Below are 20520 nucleotides of genomic sequence, written 5' to 3' on the forward strand. Positions count from 1 at the left end.
GCTTGTGCTGCACAGTAACTTTAGGCTGTTTTGTGTGGGACAGATCTTGTTTTGCAGAATAATGCAAGTGACTGAAATCCAACTGCATCACATGCTGCCTGTCCAGCTGATCTCTGTAAAGCTTAGTGCAATCCAGGGGAGTTCTTCTATGCAGGGGCTTGATGTTTGCACACGGAGCAAATATGCTTCTATTGCATGTTTTGATACCATTCTGGACTTGACTTTTTGGACAGCTGGACCAAACCGCAACAGTTTTTCTGTAGCTCATTGTACCAGGAGCTATAAAGAAATGTTCAGCTAGGAAGCTCTCATGTCTACAGCCTTCCAGATCCAACTGCAGTATCAGTGCAGACCTGGATTTTAAGCCTTGTACTAAATGATTTTAAGCTCTCAGTATTAGCACAAAGCAAGCTTTCAACACATCATTTTGCTTCTGCCTGTACAAGTGTGAGAAGCTTGCATGCCAGTGTTCACACCACTGGGGAAAAGGAGTTCTCACTGGGTGGGATTGGTACCAGTGACTTGAAGCAGTACGTGCAGTGCACAGCTTTAGCAAGCTTAGTCATTCTTCTGCTGCAGTTGGAAGGCATGGTAACTGCTGAAATAGCTGTTTTCATGTTCTAAGTTTACCTTTCCTATAGAAGAACATACAGCATGCAGTTGCTTTGTGCTTACACAAGACTGCTGTACTCTAGTGACATGCAGCATTTATTAGGTAATTGCCTTTCAAGGCAGTGCATGAAATTGCTTTTTGTCCCCTTGACTAATTCTAATGTCCTTTGACTTCTAGACAAGCTTTCCATTCATACTGCTCCTTCTTCTTTTCTTGGAGGGAAATCAAAGACGGGAATGCTGTTCTACTTGATAAGAGTAGTCATAGTGGAATCTGGGGATTTAGCTGGAGCTTGAACTATTCAGAAGCCTTGTGAATGAAGCCAATTATTCTGAGCATGACACTTCAAGAGGAGCATTTCATACAGTAATGTCCTAAATATTAAAAATAAATGTTTTTATGTGCGTAGGTTAACAATATCATGCTCCAAAGGTGATACGTACACAAGCTGTTTCAGTCTACTTGCACCTCTTTAAAATGAGGTGTGGTGGTAGGCTCTCATCATTCTCTAGTTGCCAGGGATGCATCTTTGTGTATTGCACTGATTAGTGTGTTCAGCTACAACAGGGAACGTTTGTTGAGATACAGCTGTATTGGTTGAGTCTGCATCTTGAGATAAGTGGACAACTATCAGATCTGATCTTATTTTGAATGGTTCTTCAGGTTAAGTTCCAACACCATATTTTACAGGTAGAATTGTACTTATTCACCTTTTAAATTCTTTTTCTTTTAGATACATGTTGCTTCGTAAATTTGTAATTCAGTTGGAATTTTGACTTAATATTCCCTCCTATTGCATGCTGCTGTTTTAATGGATCCATATATAACATCAAAGCTTTTGGACCTGTGCCGATTCTCGTGTTCGTATTTTTCATGCTTATAAAATTAACTTACTGGAAAACAATTTGAATGAAAAAATACTATTTGCTCATCCTTAGAAACTGAGCTTCATTCCTGCTTGTGCTCTTCTCCCTCAGCAGTCCAAGTGCCTTAATTGATCATCCTGAGATGAGGTTTAGCTCACTGGTTTATTTTGCTTCTTGAAGTTCAATTCACTTTTGTTTACAGAAGTGCAATTTTTCCTGTGAAAACATTAGATTTGTCACTGCTCTGTTGTATTAGCAATTCACAGATGGAATGTGATCAAATCGATGTAAGAAGCAGATGATCTTAAGGCTTATAAGACAAGAAGCGTACACTAAAACAACCAAACCTTCAAGGGCCTGTTGCAATCAGTTTAGCAGTCTTGCATGATGAGGGATTTCTCTACCCCACCAATTTTCTAATTCACTCCCAGTGTAAATGGCCAGCCTGGGAATTAATTATTTAAATAACATCTTTAATAACTTTTAAAAAGTTCACTTTGATCAATTAGAATCAAAATGAAGTCTGGATAGGTCTGAAGGTTAAATACAGAACTCATTTTTCATTTTGTTTTTGAACTTTCACATGGTTGTCTGGGATAAATCTTCCACCTGCATTTGAGGATATGAGTGGATAACCAGAGATGAGAAGTCAGGTGGTGAAGGAGAAAAATGCAGTATTTAAATTGCTTCAAACCCAAGTCAAGGAGAACTTGGGGCCATGAAATATATCTCTGTAATAGATTAGGACTAGAGCGAGATCACTGAGATCAAGCAGCTGTTGTTCTATACTTATGTAGGAGAATGTAAATGAAATCTGTTTTAAAGTTTCTTATTTAATATAATGTAATCATAAATACTCTTTAACTGCCTGGGATAGCATGCAAGCACGTGCTGTTTTTCCTGCAAATACTCACACTTCTGTGAATTTTGATATGAGATCATAGCCAAGTATGTAAGGTTGGAAGCTGTAAACACAGCTGCAGGTGGGCTTCCTCCTGAGCCCCTTCTCCTGTGTTACTCCGCTTTGGAGAGGTGCATGGCTCTTCACCAGCAAGAAGGCCTAAACACAAAGCCTTGTCTTCTTGCTTGTCATCTTGCAGCGTTTTGGCTTTCTGGTTAACACCAAGACAGCAAGAAATCTGACAGATTTTATTTATTTATTTATTTATTTGCAGGTGAAAGATAAGATCTGGCAGGCTGAACAGAAAATATTCTTGTTCCTACATATATCACAGCTATTTCGAAGTCTGCTGTAGAAAGAACTGGTAGGAACATAAATAGTTGTGTGAAAGCTGTTAGTATAGAACTGTCTGCCAAGAGAGATTCCAGTTAATTGACTCGTAAAAAATTAGCAATTGCATACTGGTTCTAGAAATTGGGTCCGGGGCCATTTTTGTTCAATAGCTTGGTGGAAAAACTTTCAGGAGCTTATATTTATCTAATGACTTTCCATGTATAATTATCACTTAAAGAAATTGCTAACTCTGCATGTATTGGTGTTATTGAATGTACTTGGATGAGCAGATAAAACAAATCTGAGGATATCTGCAGTTTAAAGTATGTACTTGAACACATACATGAGTCTATCTTGTGAATGAAGATGGTTCAGAGAGGTATCAGTGCTGCTATTTAGCAAGTGCTGCTTCAAAGAATAGCTGAGCTCAATTTAAAGGATGTCAGCAGTCAACAAGGATCTCATTGGTATCTATTTATGTTGCTATAATGAGGTCATGATCATGTCATTCCAGGAAGTCACTGACTGCTCTTTATTTGAAAAGTTGCTTGTGTTTTGCTTTCAGTTTGTGAATTTCTGAACAGCTATGATGATACACTTCATTAAAGAATATTCATCTACGTGTATTTAAATACAAAATACACCTGGGTGTTTATATTCTGATATTAAAGTAATGAGATGAAGATCTTAGCTCAAGTGATTTACATCTCTGAATGTGAATGGAACTGTATGTTGAACACAGAACCAGCTTGGGAAGATTAGGTTATAGTGGTACTGCAGGCAAAGTCAGTAGTATCCTCCCAGGCACAGGATTCACAGAAATCTCAGCCTTTGAACTCAGCTTTGTTTTCCAAGCAACACAGAGCTGAATTGTGTGACACCTGTAGAACCAGGAGCTTCTCATCTCCAGTCAAGTGTTTATAGCAGTGCTGTGACATTTGAGGTTTAGAATTAACAATGAATGAAAGCTAGAAATGAGCCTGTGCAGTCCTTGACTTCTCTTTGTAAAGTCCATACAGTATTTTCTTTTTTCTCCTTAGGGAGGGGGAGGAGGAAATAATAGGAGTCTGAACAGTAACTTTTTTTCTGGGAAAAGGCCTTTTAATGACTCAGAAACCACTGCAAACAACAGCAAAAGCCATGTCTAGTAAGGGTTAATTCTGTAAGAGTTACCTTGAAGTAGGAGAGCAGATAGTGCCTACATGCCCAGCAACCTGAGAGATTCCTTGAATCCTCCCTCCTTCCTTCAAACCTGACTTTCCCTGCCTGGAAGCCAGTTCTTTCAGGTTTTAGGAGCTGTTGTCAGGCAGCAAACAGCTCGGAGGAAAGGGAGACAGCTTTTGCTTTCCTGAGTTGGAGCCGCCAGGGCCATAGCAATGATAGACCTGAGTATCAGTTACTAGAAATGGGGTCATCTGGGTAAGCTAGCCCATAGCATTTTAGGTAGGTGAATGTGTTTTAATATTTTATTTTAAACCCCTTTGTCTTATTCTTTGTTCCCGCCAGTGAGATTAAGCCATGCAAGGTTTGAAAATGAAATAGAATGAAACTAATTAGGTCTAATAATCACAGTTGATGTAAAGTGCGCTGCAGCCTCAATCCTACCCAGGCAGGGAAAAGCAAGAGGATTCCTCTCTGAAGGGAGCAAGGGATGGGTGAACTTGGGCAGGAGCAAGAGCCATGTTGATACAGAACCCCAGAGAACTGTGATCACTGCACTTTAAAGGAAACCAATAATCAAGTGGCTCAGGAGCATTCCAGCATGTGAACAAAAGCCATGCAACGTGTTGCAGAAATGGGTAACAGAAGGCTCTGACTCATCATGTGGAACTGTAATTTAAGACCAAGAAGGATTTTTCTATCTTGGATCTATTCCTACTGGCTCAGATGTCTCATAAGCCTTTAGCACCTAGTTTTAATAGAGACAGTGCCTACAATTGAGAAATGAGTTGGATCTGAGGAGCAAAATACTACTCATCTTAAAAATATCTTCCAGCTCGAGCTGAGGTAACTGTGTGTTGAGGAGCTGTCATTGACCTTTACTAAATTTGATGTTCTGGATTTAGCAAAGTCTCAGCTCCATAAGCAGAAATATACTTAGTGAAGCCCTGGGGAGCAGCTGCAGTGTAGGCACCGCAGTGCTTCCCCCTCAGTGCAGCTTTGGCAGCAGGAACTGCTGAGGAATGGAGTGTGAGAGGTCGCTGGTGTCAGTCCGAAGAAGTCTCTTCTTTGTGTCAAATCAAATCTGGAGTGAAATAACTTCAGAATATTCCACCAAAGCTCGGTTTGCAGGCAACACTAACACTGATAAGACTGTAGGAGTTCACCTCTCTTCAAGATTCATGATAAATATTCTGATATTTTCAAACCTCAGCAGTCTGTCCAGCCCTTTGAATGCACGTGCATTGATCTAAAGGGCTGGCTTTTGGAACTGATTGTCATTCTAATCTTTCTAAGAGGCAATTTCCAACTTGTTTCAAGTTTTTAGCAGAAGTTCTAAAAATATGCATCAGCTACATACAGGAGCTTTTTTGGGCAAACAATCTGTTTGTATAAATGTAGACCGTCTCAAACATGGGGACACAGAATGCTCCACGTGAGGCAAAAGCAAAACTTCCTCATACACTTGCAGTATCTGAGCATCCTATAGGCAGGCTGATACAAGATGGGGCCCATGTGCTGTCCAGAAATAAATGGGAAGGGGCTGGTTTGAGTGAGGGTAAGGAAGACTTAAAATAGTATTTAAAAACAAATCTGATTCACAAAGGCTTGTCACTTCTGCTGTACTCAGTGATGATGACGAGATTGCATTTTGGCCCTAAACAGCTGATGAGAACTTCTTGCTTGCTCCTGGAGGTGAATGAACAAGTTGTGCTGGATATACAAGGGTGAGGTGCTTCCTCGGGTGCTTCCTAGAAGGTTTTATTAGAAATAGATGGGTATTTCATAACTTCTGCTGGGGAGGAAGAGAAGTAGCCTTGAGCTACGCATTTACAGCTCATTCAGATCTGCAAAGTCCAGTCCTCGTGCAAGCAGCTGGATGTACTACGGGATTGCTTCTGACAGCCTTCACACAACTGCACTGCTGTGACATAGATCTGTTAACAGCACAGCTTTAATTAAAAGGCATGGAAGTCACAATGGAATTCTGGTTTGACCCTCAGTGAGATCTGACTAATTTAGTGAGTTCCCAGAGAAAACAGGATTCCTCTTGAGATTTGCATGGCAGAGTTTGGAAATAAAGCAAAAGCATGATTTGATAGGGAGAAGTGATGATGGAAGCAGCAAATACACAACCCCAGTGAGCATGGAACAACTCCTGGCCATAGTTCTGGGGAAAGTCAGATACCTGATGATGGGGGCTAACGGGTGGGCAATAACTGCTGCCCTGTCCTGGGCTGTTTGCAGGAGATGGATGCTGTACCCTCAGGTCCTCTCAGTGAAGCTGTTGCCATTTTTCCGTGGCAGCCAGCTCGTGTCCTTTGCAGAACTGAGAGTAGCTCAAGGCCATCATTTCATGCATGACTTGGTAAATTGTACAAGAAAGGACACTGCCAAATGAGGAGCTAAGCCAGTTTTCAATAAGAGGGCCATCTGTAACCAAATGTTTTAGTCAATCTGAAAGCAGTCGAATCTTTTTTTCTGTTTTTACTTGTAGAGTTCATTTAGTATGCTTGAAACTTTGCAGCCCATCTGAAAGTAAGCTCGCTATTTGCCATGTGTTAAGGTTTTGCTGAATCAAATCATTTCATTTCAGACTTGATCCTGCGTGTACTGAGAAATGACCTCATGTCCATGTCTTTACAGTGCTTGCTGTGGAAGCTTTCTGAGGGCGGAGGGGCTTGAGATGTTTGCGGCAGATAAGACACAGGTAAATATAGTCCTGTTAATCACAGAGAGATTTTCAAAATGCAAAAGGAGTTGTCAGGGGAAATAGGGATGTTTTTAAAGTTGGAGTAAATCCAAAGTGCATCTCCCCTTAACCAGTTCCAGCAGTCTCTCCTTCCCATCTTGCTTCACAACATGGAGACTGATGCAGCAGTGGGAATGACTGCAAGGGCCTGCAGTTTGCTTTAGAGGAATCTTGAATCACAGCTTAAATTTTTGCAAATATACAACTTCTGAGAACAGAATGGCAAGAATTTGATGTCTAATGCGTTGAAGAATTTTTGTTGGACTTTGGTGTCATGACATGAGAACAAATCTCTTTTCCACAGAATCATAGAATTGAGTTGGAAGGGACCCTAAAAGGTCATCTGGTCCTACTCCCCTGCAACGAACAGGGACACCTACAGCTCAGTTAGGCTGCTTGGAGTCCCATTCAGCCTAACCTTGAATGTCTCCAAGGACAGGGCATTCACCCGCGGCATCATTTTTAGTTTTTCCCATACTAAAGGCCATTGTTACATGTATTTCAAACACTGATGTTAGAGCCACGGTTCCCCACTGTGGATTTAACTTGCATTGGAGGATCTTGAAGGTCTCCAACCCGTTTAATTGCTGCTGTGACAGACCTATGGAAGTGAGGCAGCACGGCTGGAGCTGCTACCCTGTATGGATGGAGGGCAGCGTGCACCGGGGTGACGTGCAAAGATGCACTTAAACATCAAACTTTAAAAACTGGCACAAGTTGTAGCTGCTTAATTGCTTTGCTTCGAAAGTCTAATGTGACATCTGAGGGAGTCAGCTCTAAATAAGTCAGGAGACGATGTTTCTCGAGAAAGAAAAGGCGTAGATCTGCTGGGGACTCTTACAAACAGACTGTCAGGAGCAGTAAAACTGACGTGCGCTTAAGTGCCTTGGGGACCGAGTTCCGTGTTTTGTGTGCCCGGGGGGAGTGGCAGGATGGTTTCAGCCTGTTCGAACCCAAAGTCCTCCTCTGCCGCGGGTCCTGCTGGACGGGGGTCTGTCCCCCTGCGGGTCCCAGCTGTTTAGCTTAGCAATGAGTGCCGTTGTAAAGCAGTGAGTGCATGAAGACGTCACCTGCGTGGTAGCGAGCTGCTGCATTACTCCGGCAGAAGAGAATAAGTTTTGGCAGCTGGAGCGGGGTGCAGGAACGGGGGGAGCAGCGGAGCCGTGGTGTAGGTGCAGGAGGAGGAGCGGGCAGCGCTGTGCGGAGTGGGATCGCCCCGGGAGGGCGGCAGCCGTGGGCACAGCGCCTGGAATGGGGTGCGGGGCTGCACAGAGCAGCGGGAGCGCCCCGACGGAGCCCGGCTGCTGCACAGCGCCCGTGTGCGACCTGCCGGCGGACTGGAGCTTTCCGGGCTGCTTTTAGCGCAGAAGCTGCTGCTCCACGTTCGCTCCCCTGAGCCCGCGGCAGGGATTTCACTTCGACGGCTCCTGCATCGAGAGGAAGGAGGACGCTCGGGGGTTTCCCGGCCTACCAGCCTCTCGCTGGGGCTGTTAAACGTGGGACGAGCGCTCAACTTTGCCGCTCTTCTGTCCAAGCCCCGGCGCTTCCACCCGTTCTCGATGTGACACCTCCCCCGACTGCCTCGGTCTGACTCATTCGCTGGTGCTGGGAGAGGCAGAGCGGGGAGGGGGAGCCTTCAAAGTAGCCGCGGTTTGTCTCGCTTTGACGAGGCGCCCGTGAGCTTCGCCCCGGCAAAGGCGGCGGGGCCGGGGGCGGCGGAGCGGAGGGGACCGACAGCGGCCGCCGGGTGGCTCCGTCGGTGGCTCCCACCGCAACTGGGGGCCGCGTCGCTGTTCAGTCCAGCCGGAGGTGGAGGAGCGGGGAGCATCGGACCGGGAGCTGCCGCAGCAGCGTTGGAACTGCCCTTCCAACAACCGGGAAAAAAAAAACCATACCAAAAACCCACCAAAAAAATAAATAAAAAAGCCATGAAGACATTGCAACGCCTCCTGCCAAAAGTAAAGAGCAAATCCCAGTTGTGATGGCTCTGCTAAAACTTGATCCTGCGGGATTTCAGGCGATCAAGAGCTGCCGGGTTTGCACGAACCGCGGAGGGCGCGAGACGCGGGATGAAATCCCGGCATTAGAGGATCTATTCCCCGCTCCGTTGTTTGCAGAGGAACCCGCTGAGATGAGTCGGAGGAGCTCGAGCCCAGAGCGATGTGGAGAGAGAACGCGGTGAGTGCGGCGCTGAGCAGCGGTGGGAGCCTTTGGGTGCTGGGGACGCTTTAAGAAGTGTCTCCGTGCGTATTTACTGGGGACGGTGAATGAAAAACCGAAGCAGGCTGAGCTCGTGTGCCTCCCGGGGTTGATTTATGGAAACCTGGGAACGAATCGGTGCATTACGAGATGCGGAGCTTCGCCCCACGCGCCGTTCCGCTCCTCGCTCTGTGCGTGCCGCGAGCCGCCCCCCCTCGTGCCCGTTGGCGCTGCCCCCCGGGGGGATGCGAGTGCGCTCCCGGACAGGAGGGAGCTGCCGGCCGGGCTGGGGCTGTGAGCTCCGGGAGCATCTCCGGTACGGACAGCTCGGATTCGTTCCTAAACACGGGCGGGTGGGGGGGGGGAAACTTTAGAGTCCGGTCACTCGGAATCGCTTCCAGTCTCGCTATTTCGGTTCACGTGCCACGTGAGATCACATTTAATTTTCCCCCGTTAAACCTCCATCCCTACTGACGGCTTTTCTCCTCTTCCTCCCTGTCTTGCAGCCCCCCTGCTCCCGTCTCGTTGGCCGCCTAGCTGCCCTCACGGGATGCGATGGGCCTCGCGCTCTGCGGCGGGGATCACGCTTGCGGCCGGCGGTGCGGAAGCCGCCTGTGAGCCCGGGCACCGAGGGGCACGACATGCCAGCACCGGCACCACCGGCACCACCGGCACCACCCGCGGCTGCCGCCACCGCTCCGTCTCCTGATGCGCTGGGTACGTGGGGCGGCGCCGCTCGGCCGCGAGGGGGCGCTATCGTGTCGCTGCGGCCGGGAGCCGTGGGCGCTCGGCGGGGAGCGGGGGAGCTCTCGGTGCGGGTGGGGTCTCGGGATCACGGGTTCGAATCCCCGCGTTGTGCAGGTGGCGGTACACGCTCTGCTTTTGGTCTGCAGAGGTGGGAACGTGGCCTTGCTGCGCTTTGATTTGGAGTCACGTCGGGACAGATTTGGAGTTAAACGGTCTCTTAAGCTCATCTCCTAGTCTGCCCCGAGTGGAGGTGATGATCTAGCGAGCCCTTGTATTGGTGTGCGGTTTCAGCAGCAGATGATTCTGATTGATGGTGGAGATACGGTTGGCAGGATGAGAGGGGAGATCTGCAAATTGCCACCCCTGATTGGCCAGCCCTGCCGGTGCTTTCTGCGTGACGCTTTGCAGCGAGGTTGGCTCGGTGTGGCACAGGGACTCCCCTCTTGCAGTTAGCGGAGTCAGTTGTGGGGGTGGAAATCCCTCGGGGCACAGAAACAGAGGGAGATCTTGCAGAGTCAGAGCTCCTTTCCCTCCCTCACACAGTTTAGATCACTTCTTCTCTGGCTCATCTCCCTCTATTCAGCCCCATACAGAGATTCAGCGAAGATCTGAAGTAAACCAATGCAGTGATGCTCATTTCTGGATCACTCTCCCCTTCGACACCAGTGACAACTTTGTGTCCGATATCAGCAGTTCTGAGATGCTCAAGTGAATGCCGTGTAAGAGGAGGGAGAAGAATTAAGATAGAATATTGCACTGCTGAAACTGTTCCAGAGATGCAGTAGACTGTGCATGAGCAGCAGCTGGCGAGGAGAGATCTTTGGAACTGAGGCTGCATGCTTCTGGGATGCCGTACGATGTATGGAGTACATGGACTGGGCTTTCCAGCAGACCTTGGGCTTGCTTCTCTCATTTTAAGCTAACACACCTCTTCCTACCAGACTGTGACTAAATCCTAAATAGACATTCACACCAGAGGAAGATAGACTTCTGTTCCTCACCAGCTTTAGGAAGGCAAGGTTAAAGAGAAGGATGATGGCACCTTTTTTGAATGGTTTCAGTCATTCCACTTTTGTTAGCCACTCAAGAGAAATGTTAATGGCTGTTTCTCCTGAACTTGTGCTTTTTTTCTTATTTTTCCTGTTGCCTTGCTTGTGGGAGACCAATTGCAGCACTATCCATCATTGCAACTCAAGTTTGTGAGGGGATGTAAGCGTGAAATGAAACTAGATGAAGAATGTGTTATAAAAAGCGGCCAAGCTTTGTCTGGTGTCCAGCAGCTTTCTGTTTAGAACCTTCACTGGAGATATACAGCACATATTTTCTGCCTCTCTGTTGCGTTTCTCATACAATGTGATCACTTTTACAGGGGATAAAGCTGGCAAAGATGAGGAAAATTGGCTGCGCTCTCCTGGTACTCCAAGCTCTTCTTGCGCCTTTGGATCTTGTTTGTGGAGCAGAGAAGAATTATCCTGTCCTGAACATTGCAGTCATTCTGGGAAGGACCAAGGATATCACGGAGAGGGATATCAGATCTCTCTGGACCAGGGAGATGTCAGCAGACCTGACCGTTGATGTCAATGTAGTGACCCTTCTGGTGAACCAGACTGACCCTAAAAGCATCATAACACATGTTTGCGACTTGATGTCAGGTACCAAGATCCATGGAGTGGTTTTTGGAGACGACACTGATCAGGAGGCAGTAGCTCAGATTTTGGATTTTATTTCATCTCAGACTTCTATTCCAATTCTTGGAATTCATGGCGGGGCCTCCATGATAATGGCTGATAAGGTAGGAAGTTTATTCAAAGCCTTTGCTACTCTAATGCACTTCAGTGTAAGAATAACCTTAATGATCTCTTTTTACTTTAAGAAAAGAACATAAGCAGGTATTATTTATGAGCATGGCAGAATAGCATATATAGACATGACTGTATTTAAGGACAGTAGTAGTAACAGGGCATTTATATCAGACTGAACTCTTGTGATCTACTATGGTCTATAATTTACATAAGCTTGCAAACTTATAGTCCCTGTATTAATTGAATTAATCTTTCACTAACCAGATACTTCCAACGTCCTGCTATAGCTCACAAAAACCCACAAAGCATTGTCAGAGCCCCGGAGGTAATGACAAATTGCTTTGTTGGGAAACATTTCTTTACATAATCCATCGTGAGATTGTGGAACGGCAAACAGAGGTGACTCATGTATGCAGCTCATTTGCTTTAACACTGCAACAGTTAAAATACATATTTACTGGCACTGGCAGGTAGGTTTGATCTTGCGGAGTGATCGGTGCCGCTTTGGAAGCAGCGTGTGGCACCTCCCAGGGCAAGGCGTTCTGGTGTGGACAGATGCTTGGCCTGAGGGTCTGTGAGAAGCTCCTGCTGATGCTGAGGAGCACGTGCTGTGTGGAAGGGAGTTTGTGTGGGCAGTTTCCAGCACGCAGCTTGCACTGCACGCATCCCACACAACGTTAATTGCAACTTATTACTTGTGCCCTTTAGGTTTTTCTCATTCCCTAAAGATTGTTCATCCTTATGTATAACTTCTGAATAGTCCTTCAAGATCTCTCTGTATCCATTTAAATATGAATTGCTTTCATAACTCGGGGTGAGCAGAAGCGGGGAAGATGCAATGATCAGTCATGACTGAGAAATCTGTACTCAACTTTTGAACCCTTTTATCTCTGCAAAAAGGAAGTATTCATCTGCTATTAAAGAGATCCTTCGTCTCTCAGTATCACGAATGACCTTTAAAACTTGTGATACAATGGTGAGAGTAATAACTGCTGAATTATAGCAGAGATTCTGTAACAATGGGCTGGACGTCTTGATTTGTACAGAGATCGTTACAGTCAGTACTGCCGTCTTAAATGTAAGTGCAGCTGCCAAGTAATACAGATGGTTATTTCATGTGCTTTTAAATTATGGTACAGATTTCTTTATCTTTCTGAAGTTAGCTTCGTGCACACTTAGGAACTCTATTTGATGCGTGTCACTCAACTTTCTGTACCAATACAAAAACATCTGAGATGGAAGAACCCAGGACAAGCTGAATGATAAAACTGTCAGAAATCCATACAGTATCAATGCTCGTCGGTAGCTGAATGCACGATGTTCCCCGTACAGGTGATTATTATTTACTTGTATGTAGGCGCTTCTGTAACATGAAACAGATTGCATTTTTTCTGTCTCAGGAAGTTAACTTTGTGTTCCCGTTGCATGCTAATACTGTCACTATTACGTCACCATCCTTGATGTCGGGGGTTATCGCAGTTCGATAATATAACGCTGTGCTGAATCTCGGCTTCTGAGATTTCCATTTGGAAAATCAAAATCATTCACTTGTGTGTTAAGGCAATCGAACAGAGCTGTCTTTAGTGGCTTCAATTGGCCGAGAGAGTTTTATGTTCATGAAACTGAAATTGCCTCCGTTTTTCTCTTGGCTGTAACAGTGCGCAGTATATCTTGGCACTGCGTTTGGAACAGTGCAGAAATAAGGCTTTCTGTGTGTCACTCAATTAACCCATCATTTGGGAATGAGTTCCTGGGAGCTGAAGGTGGAATTCACAGTGCTGTCAGAAAAGCAGAGGGGTTGAAATCTGGGGCTGCAAATATAAAATCTGCCTTCCAAGGCCATGGGTGTGCATGTGTTGTACTTGCTCGCTTGTAGACTATAAGAAGGCTGGCACAAAGGCAGCACAATTCAGTACTTACACGATGCCTAACTTTCCTAATGTGAGCTGAGCTGCCCTGGGCGGCAGCACATGCTTTGCCTGTTACCAGCACTGTCACCTGCTGCTGGCAGCAATCCTTCTGCCCATGAGTTGCTCCTGGGCTTTGATCCTGCGTTCTTCTGTGGGCTCAGGGAATGTTCAGATTTGAGATAGTGAGCTGCAACAAGATGAGGATTGTGTCTGGGACATGTGTGCCAACCTGCTGTGTGTCGGCAGCCCTGGGAGGATGCTGCTAACAGGCTGGCTCTTTATTCATCCCGTGTCTGTTCAGATTTGAGATCTCAAACCAAACACTGACTTCAGCATTTGATTTTAAACTTAGTTACGTTTGTTCCACCACATAACATTATAACTTTTGTTATAATCATTGCAATTAAGATTCCTAAGACAGAACATTATGGTTAGTTCTGCTACAGTAACAAAAGATTTGTTTCCTTCAGAAGTGGCAAGAAGCCGCCTGTGTTATAAAAGCATTTGTGAGCACTGAGCATCTCTGAACTATGGTACTTCTGCATGTTTCAAAACAGAGTTTAACTTCTAATTAGAAACCTCTATGAAAGACACAAAAACTGGACGCATTTTAGTGTGGTGAAGGTGTGTGTGTATCTGAGCAGCGCTAAAGGTGAGGGCAGTTTTCCTTTAGGGCCAATAAAAAGTGATGTTTCTTAAATCTTTGATATCCCAGGAAATAATATCGTGAAATTATAATTCTTCATTATTCTCTGTGCTGATGAATGAACACTGACAATTAACACTTTCCTTAGTAGTTTGGTATAAAATCCATTCTGCACCTACCGCCATTTTCTGCTTTCCTTTCATCTGCCTTGTCCCCAGCAGTGAATACAGAAGGGCAGAATAACAGAAATCAGAGGGATCTTTGGGGGTGCCCAACCCAAGCCCCACTTGTCACCGAGTGAGCTACACTGTTGGGTTGGGTCTTTCACACCTTCTCCAGTCTGGCTCAGAGCACCTCCATGGATTTAGATACAACAATCAGTTCCAGTACTTAAACTCTCACTGAATGAATATTTTTATTACATCTAATTAGTGTTTCCCTCTGTAATGTAACCGTCACCTCTTTTTTTGCCGTGAGTCTGACTTTTAGACACCTTTCCTTACCTGCCCCATCCCCAGTATCCCCCATTCCTTTGGCCTTTCCTTGCAGTCTTTGGACTTGCTGAGAGGTGGTGGTGGTTGTATGCAGGGAGCCCGAAGCTGAACGTGTGATCCACAGTTGTACCTTTTACAGGCATGTGCTGTGACTGCTTGTAATTAAATGGTTAAAAACGTGCTTGAAATCTGTCTCACTGGGGCATATGGACTGGATTCAATTTCCTTGCTTTTCTTTACCTGGAGCCAACGCTCAGTGAGCGCAAGGTGGTTAGGATGCAGTGTGTTGCTTTGCATTGCTATGCTTGTGCTGCTGTGGCTGTGGGAAAGTGAAGTTTAACAGTGTTTGCTGCAGTGTTTGCTGCTTAGAGCTGTGCCTCAGAGCTCAAGGGAGCATTATACCATGATGTGCTTTGCTTTCTTGCTGTTTCTCTCCTGCTCTCTCCTAATTTTGCTAAAGGATTTTCCTGCCTGTTTTGGAGACGATTGTATTTTCCTCATTCTTCCCCCTTAGTTTGATGAATGAAAGTGTGATGGATTTCCTGGAATACTGTGAGTTAGCTTTGAACTGTGTCTCTGGGAGACAAAGGGAGACAAACTTGGAGTAATTTATCCAGGCAGAAAGAAGACAGTGACAGAAATTCCTGATGTCTTCAAAAACTAGCAAGCAGGTTGTAGTAAGTAGAAATCTTTTGCTCAGCACCCTATCCTAGAGCTCACCTGGCTTTTGAGGTGGCTGAGGTGTGGGTAAGGTCCTGTTTTCAGCTTGCTTCAGTTTGCAGTGCTGTAGCTGAGCCCAGGCTGCAGGGTGGGATCCTACAAACCGCTCCTATGTAGCAGAGTGCAGTGATTGGCTTCACTGGGACTTAATCTTATTTGCAGTAAGTGTAATATATTTTTGTCTCAAAGGTATCGTTTTCTTTCTTTTCATGGTGTCTGTTCTTAAAGTTCTTGAAAACAAGAATCCATAAATGCCTCCGTGTGTTTTGAGCAGTAACATCTTAAAACTGCCAGTAAGTGAATGTCTAGATTGTCCATGCATCCGTCCAAGCTATTGCCTGCCTATGGGAAATTATAACACAGCCAGCTCCCAAGCAGGGGAAAGTAGGACACCAGGCCTTCAGCATAATTTTCTGCTTGCAGAAATTCTTGGTGGCATCTTTAGATTCTTATTTTATTTTTTTCCAAGCGCATTCTCCAACATAAAACCTGAAATTATTTCCTTTAAGCTACAAAATAATAATGGGACTATTATAACTCACATAAGGCACTTCTGGTAATCAGAATATATCTGATTCTGCCTGAAAATATTCATCCTAATAAAATTATGCAGTGAAAGAACAGAAGGGCATTGGTATCATATAAAAAAAACCAAAACATTTTTAACATCTTTTCTATTAATTGTTTTTGAGAGCTTGCTTAGATTATTTGATTAAGTAATTTAATAGTCCTTTATATTTGCCACCTATTTGAGCTAACAGTTGGATGTGAATAATTCTTTGTGTTTTTTTTTTAATGAATGATACAATTTTGCACTTGCTTGGAGGATGTCCTTGATAGAGCCGTTGACATCAGTGATGGTACAGAACATGTTGCAGATGAGCAGAGTCTCTGCAGTCTGGGACTGGTTTTGTCTGTCAGAAACTGGGGGTCATCTGGGCCAACTTTGCCCTCCTCCCAGCCCCATTCTGCCTCTCCTGCCTCCTTTCTCCCGGAGCTATAAAGTTGTGTGCATTTTATTGAGTGAGCCCAGCCTGGATTGTCTCCACACCATCTGTCACCATATTGTTTGTTTAAATCCCTGAGATATTTTCTTCCCTCCTTCACTGAAATTAATAAAACTGTAGCAGCATCATTGGCTACTTATATTTGATTTACACTTAATGTTCTCAGGAGAAGAGCCCCATGCTTCCACTTGAGGTGTGCAAGCTAGATGCTCTGTCTATACTGAGTGCCCAGGAGAAAGCCTTGGAAAGCCTTTTGCTTCACGTTTAGGAATGCTCTGGCTTGAGAAAGCTACACCTGTGGTTTATATTATACATGTAGATTCTCCTCTCAGCTTTCTTCCAGATTCTAATAGTGAAGGTTGAGAGAGAGAACGAGAAAGTAAATCCCACGTTTGTGCTTTTAATATTTTGTGTGGAAGCACATTGATGGCCATAGGAAATGGCTGCAAGTTGTACCAGAAGAGGTTTAGACTAGACATAAAAAGGAAATTTCTCTCTCAGAGAGTGGTCAGGGGCTGGAATGGCTGCCCAGGGAGATGGTGGAATCAAGAGGCTGCTGGATGAGGAGCTAGGAGAGATGGTTTAGTGGTTTGCTGTAGCTACAGTAATGGGAGGACAGCTGGACTAGATGATCCTCTAGGTCCTTTCCAACCTTGCGGTTCTATGATTCAGGAAGGAGCATACATGGAGCAGTAGCGGGTGTGTAGGACTGGCTGGAGGCAGTGTGTTCTCCTAGCAGTATCATATATCACTTGTCTTTAAGTAGCCTGAATGATGATCTGATTTGAAAAGGGAAAGCTGTCTAGGAGGCCATGCACTTTTCATCTTTAAAGTGATGCGTACCTTAATGTCAGTCTTTGAGTAAGCTCTCTCAGGGAGTTTCTTCACCACCAGCTGATGCATTGGTCAATGTTTTAGGCTTTCTATCCCCACTGCAATTTTCAGCACGTGATTTGATCCCAGGCCTGCACAGAGGATGGCTGGCTGTTCCCTCATTGCAGGCTGGTCACCTGCTGCAGCGCGGCCGGGAGCGCCAGCCCTGCTATTGGCACAGTGCTGTGCTGTGCTCAGCTATTTATTTATAGCCTGCTCTTGTGCATCTCAGAGCAGGATGCTTCTATAAATGTTTCATTCGAGGGATTGTGGAGTGGGAAGATGCTCATCTTTTTGTATAGTATCCCTTTCCTCACAGCATTTATTCCTCAGCGTCGCAGCTTTTGGTTCAGGACTCTGTGCCTGTAATTCTGTCAGCACCAACTTCTGACCGTTCGTGTTTACCAGTTTGCCTCTCCCCATGACCAGAATTCACAATAGGATTGCTTTGTTTTCACTACATTGATTTTGTGCCTGGTGGAAACATATTGCATATGTAAAGCCACCACGAAAGAGGAAAGAGCGAGGATTTTATAGTCACCTTCCAGCTCAACACAATTTACAATACAATTAGGAACGACAGTTATAATTGGATAAACAGAAAATAGAATTAAGGTAATCTGTTCTAAACGCACAACATTTCTGTAATGAGTTGCTTTTAGAAGTTGCAGAAACATATAATTACCAGACAAATTACATGTTCTTTTTTTTGTGTGTGTGTGAGGCTAATTTAGTGTTCTGGGTAAATTGTGCTGGCAAAAGCAACAGAGTTATGTGAAGTACCTAATTGGGATGAGATAAGGTTTGTGAGTTCATCATAAGAAAACAGATGCAAAAATTATGGAGGCTGTCTGTATTCTAGTCAAGTACTGTTTGGATGGTCTGCTTTATTTTAGATAGTCGCATCATTTTTGTAGTCAGTAAAGTAATCCTGTTTGTTTCAATCCATTTGCTGTTCCTTCCCTTCCTTCTTGATCTGCATTTCAGCTGTTTTTTCCAAAAGGCTGAAATTTCCCATTGTGGAATCTGGATTCTAGCAAAAAATGTGGATGACTCCGGTGCTTCAGATGCAAAACCTTAAGCTCTATTGCTTAACAGTGTAAGACAAAACTGAACTGATACAGAAGATGTAAAAAGAAGCTTTTGTTTTCTTTTCTTGCTCTTAGACTGAGTTTTTCAGTTATGACTTTAAGCCAAGCCCATTTCTATTTAATAGTAGAAAATACAAAAAGAGTGAGAAACTGAGCCGGGGTAATTGAGGTGCAGAGCTGTGGTGGTGAGAAACCAGCAAGAGAAGTTAGTGATGAAAGTGGTCTATTTGTATGTTTTTACTTTTGAAGAACAAAATATGAGAAATCTGAATGGATTCAGAACTCCAGCCGACATCTCCATCGTGGTATCTCTTCAGGATTCTTGGCCTTGGGAGTCTGGAGAGCTCTGCTGAGTGATATCTTCACTGAGCACCTTGCTTTCTCCTGTTGGTGAACTGTTCTTAAAGTGCTTTCCACAGCTACATATTTCTATAGAAAATAGAATTACTTTTGGAATAATTCTCTGATTTGTGGCAATAAACATACTTTTGTTTCTATGCATTTCTATTGCATGCATGCGCTTTAAGGGCGTGCCGACTGCCTTGGAACTGGCATTTGAAAATATATTGATGAATCTCTTCTTTCACAACTCATTTTCAATTAAATTAATTTGATTTTCAGATCTCCCTCTAGGGGCATCAGAATACTTGGGAGCAGGGCGAACTGACACTTAAAATGTATGAAAACAAATTGCTTTCCACAGTGTATGGTGGCTTGCTGATTCTGCAGTTATTCCTACGTGGTGTTTGAGAATGTGTTTTGCTTTGGCTTTAAAATATTGTGAAGACTTGCATTTACTGGCACTTACAACTTAAATTGCAGTTATTTGTGTGGTACAGATTTATGGATCGTTAATTATATAAATGCTGAATTCATCCCAACAGCTGGCTGTATGAGGTTGAAAAGAAGCAACAGCTCCTGAGAACAGAGCATAAGAAAGTGTCACATGAGGATATGCTCTCTGACAGAAGGAAAAATACAAGTTTGTGTCATTTCTTTTCCTTATGTTGGCTAAAGTAAACAAATATCTTCCCTTTACTTTCTAGATAATGCTCATTCTGACACTAGATTTTTCTAGGTTGTCACGTTTCCCTTTTTCAGACCTTTTCCACATTAGGATAGAGGCATCTGGCTGCAATCTTTGTTGTTCTTCTGTTGCCATTTTGTAGTGTAAGAATAACTGGAATATTTCCGATATTCAGTAAGTAAACTGACACTAGGACTGTTATTAATGAATTAGGATAGGTGTAATTAGTAAATCTTCATATTTTAAATATCCCAATCAGTTGTTAAATGGTTTCTCGCTGTACACAATACTTTCAGATTCCCAGTTTGTCCTAAAAAGGCATCTTTCAGTCTCTAAATTAAAATTTAAATGAATGTGTGGATACATCATACAGGACTGAGCTGTTGCCTACAGCAAATTTTCCTTTAATGGTCTTTGAATCATAGAATGGCTCAGGTTGGAAAGGACACTAAAGATTATCGAGTCCAGCCCCAACCTAACCATACTTCCCTAACTAACAACCCTCTGCTAAATCATGTCCCTGAGCACCACATCCAAACGGTTTTGAAACACATCAAGGGATGGTGACTCAACCACCTCCCCTAGGAGCCTATTCCAGTGCTTAACAACCCTTTCTGTAAAGAAGTTTCTCCTGATATCCAACCTAGATTTCCTTTGGGGCAACTTAAGGCCATTTCCCCTTGTCCTGTCACCAGTGAGAAAGAGACCAGTCCCGCTCTCACTGTAAGCACCTTTAAAAGCCTTGCTGATGTAATTTGTGCGCTTACATCAGTTTTCCTTGTGTGTGGACTGGTTTTCAGTTTCCTTGTGTTAGGTGACTGCTGACTTGAGAAGAGCTGCTGTGATGTACCCTGTTCACAGTAAGAGCTTGAGATCTTAAAATAGTGAGTTATCCAATAATAAAATGTAACGGTCCAGCTCAGTAATCCTTATTCCAATGTAAGTTCTATTGATTTGTTAAGCTGCAGTGGGCACTTCAGTGGACACTTCCTGAAAGCTGTGGAAAATGTAGGGCAGAATAGAAATGTAGTTCACTAATTTCCCAACTTTTACTGCTTTCTTACTGCATGCAGTAAATTACAGACATGCAAAAAAACCTGTTTAATAACAGCTCATGCTGAAAACGATTCTCCAGGTCAGCAAAAGCACATCCAAATGCCGAGGAGGGTGACGTTTGCAGACACTAATACATACAGCATCCAGGCCATGTGTGAGCCCTGTGTGGAAGGCAAAGTCCCACTGTGCACTCCTACAGCATAACTGAGTTCATTGTGAAGTAAAGGCATACAAAGCAAGTGAATGTTTAAAATATCCTTTAAAGCCTGCTTAAGTGCTTTTCCAGTGGATCTTAGTGCTGCAGATTTAGGAGATGAAGGAG

At 44.3% G+C, this 20520-nt stretch overlaps 1 protein-coding gene across 1 annotated transcript in view; it reads left to right on the forward strand.

Moving 5' to 3' along the window:
- The first annotated feature begins 7650 nt into the window (after nt 1–7650).
- GRIN2A (glutamate ionotropic receptor NMDA type subunit 2A) overlaps nt 7651–20520 on the forward strand; it is a 133050-nt gene continuing 120180 nt past the window's right edge. Inside the window, exons 1-3 of the mRNA XM_015877139.2 lie at nt 7651–8804; nt 9332–9542; nt 10942–11364. Of these exons, the coding sequence (XP_015732625.1) occupies nt 9534–9542; nt 10942–11364 (432 nt within the window). The 5' untranslated portion in view covers nt 7651–8804; nt 9332–9533. The remainder of the gene's footprint in view (nt 8805–9331; nt 9543–10941; nt 11365–20520) is intronic.

Source organism: Coturnix japonica, chromosome 14 (genome assembly GCF_001577835.2).
Source record: "Coturnix japonica isolate 7356 chromosome 14, Coturnix japonica 2.1, whole genome shotgun sequence".
NCBI classification, from domain to species: Eukaryota; Metazoa; Chordata; class Aves; order Galliformes; family Phasianidae; genus Coturnix; species Coturnix japonica.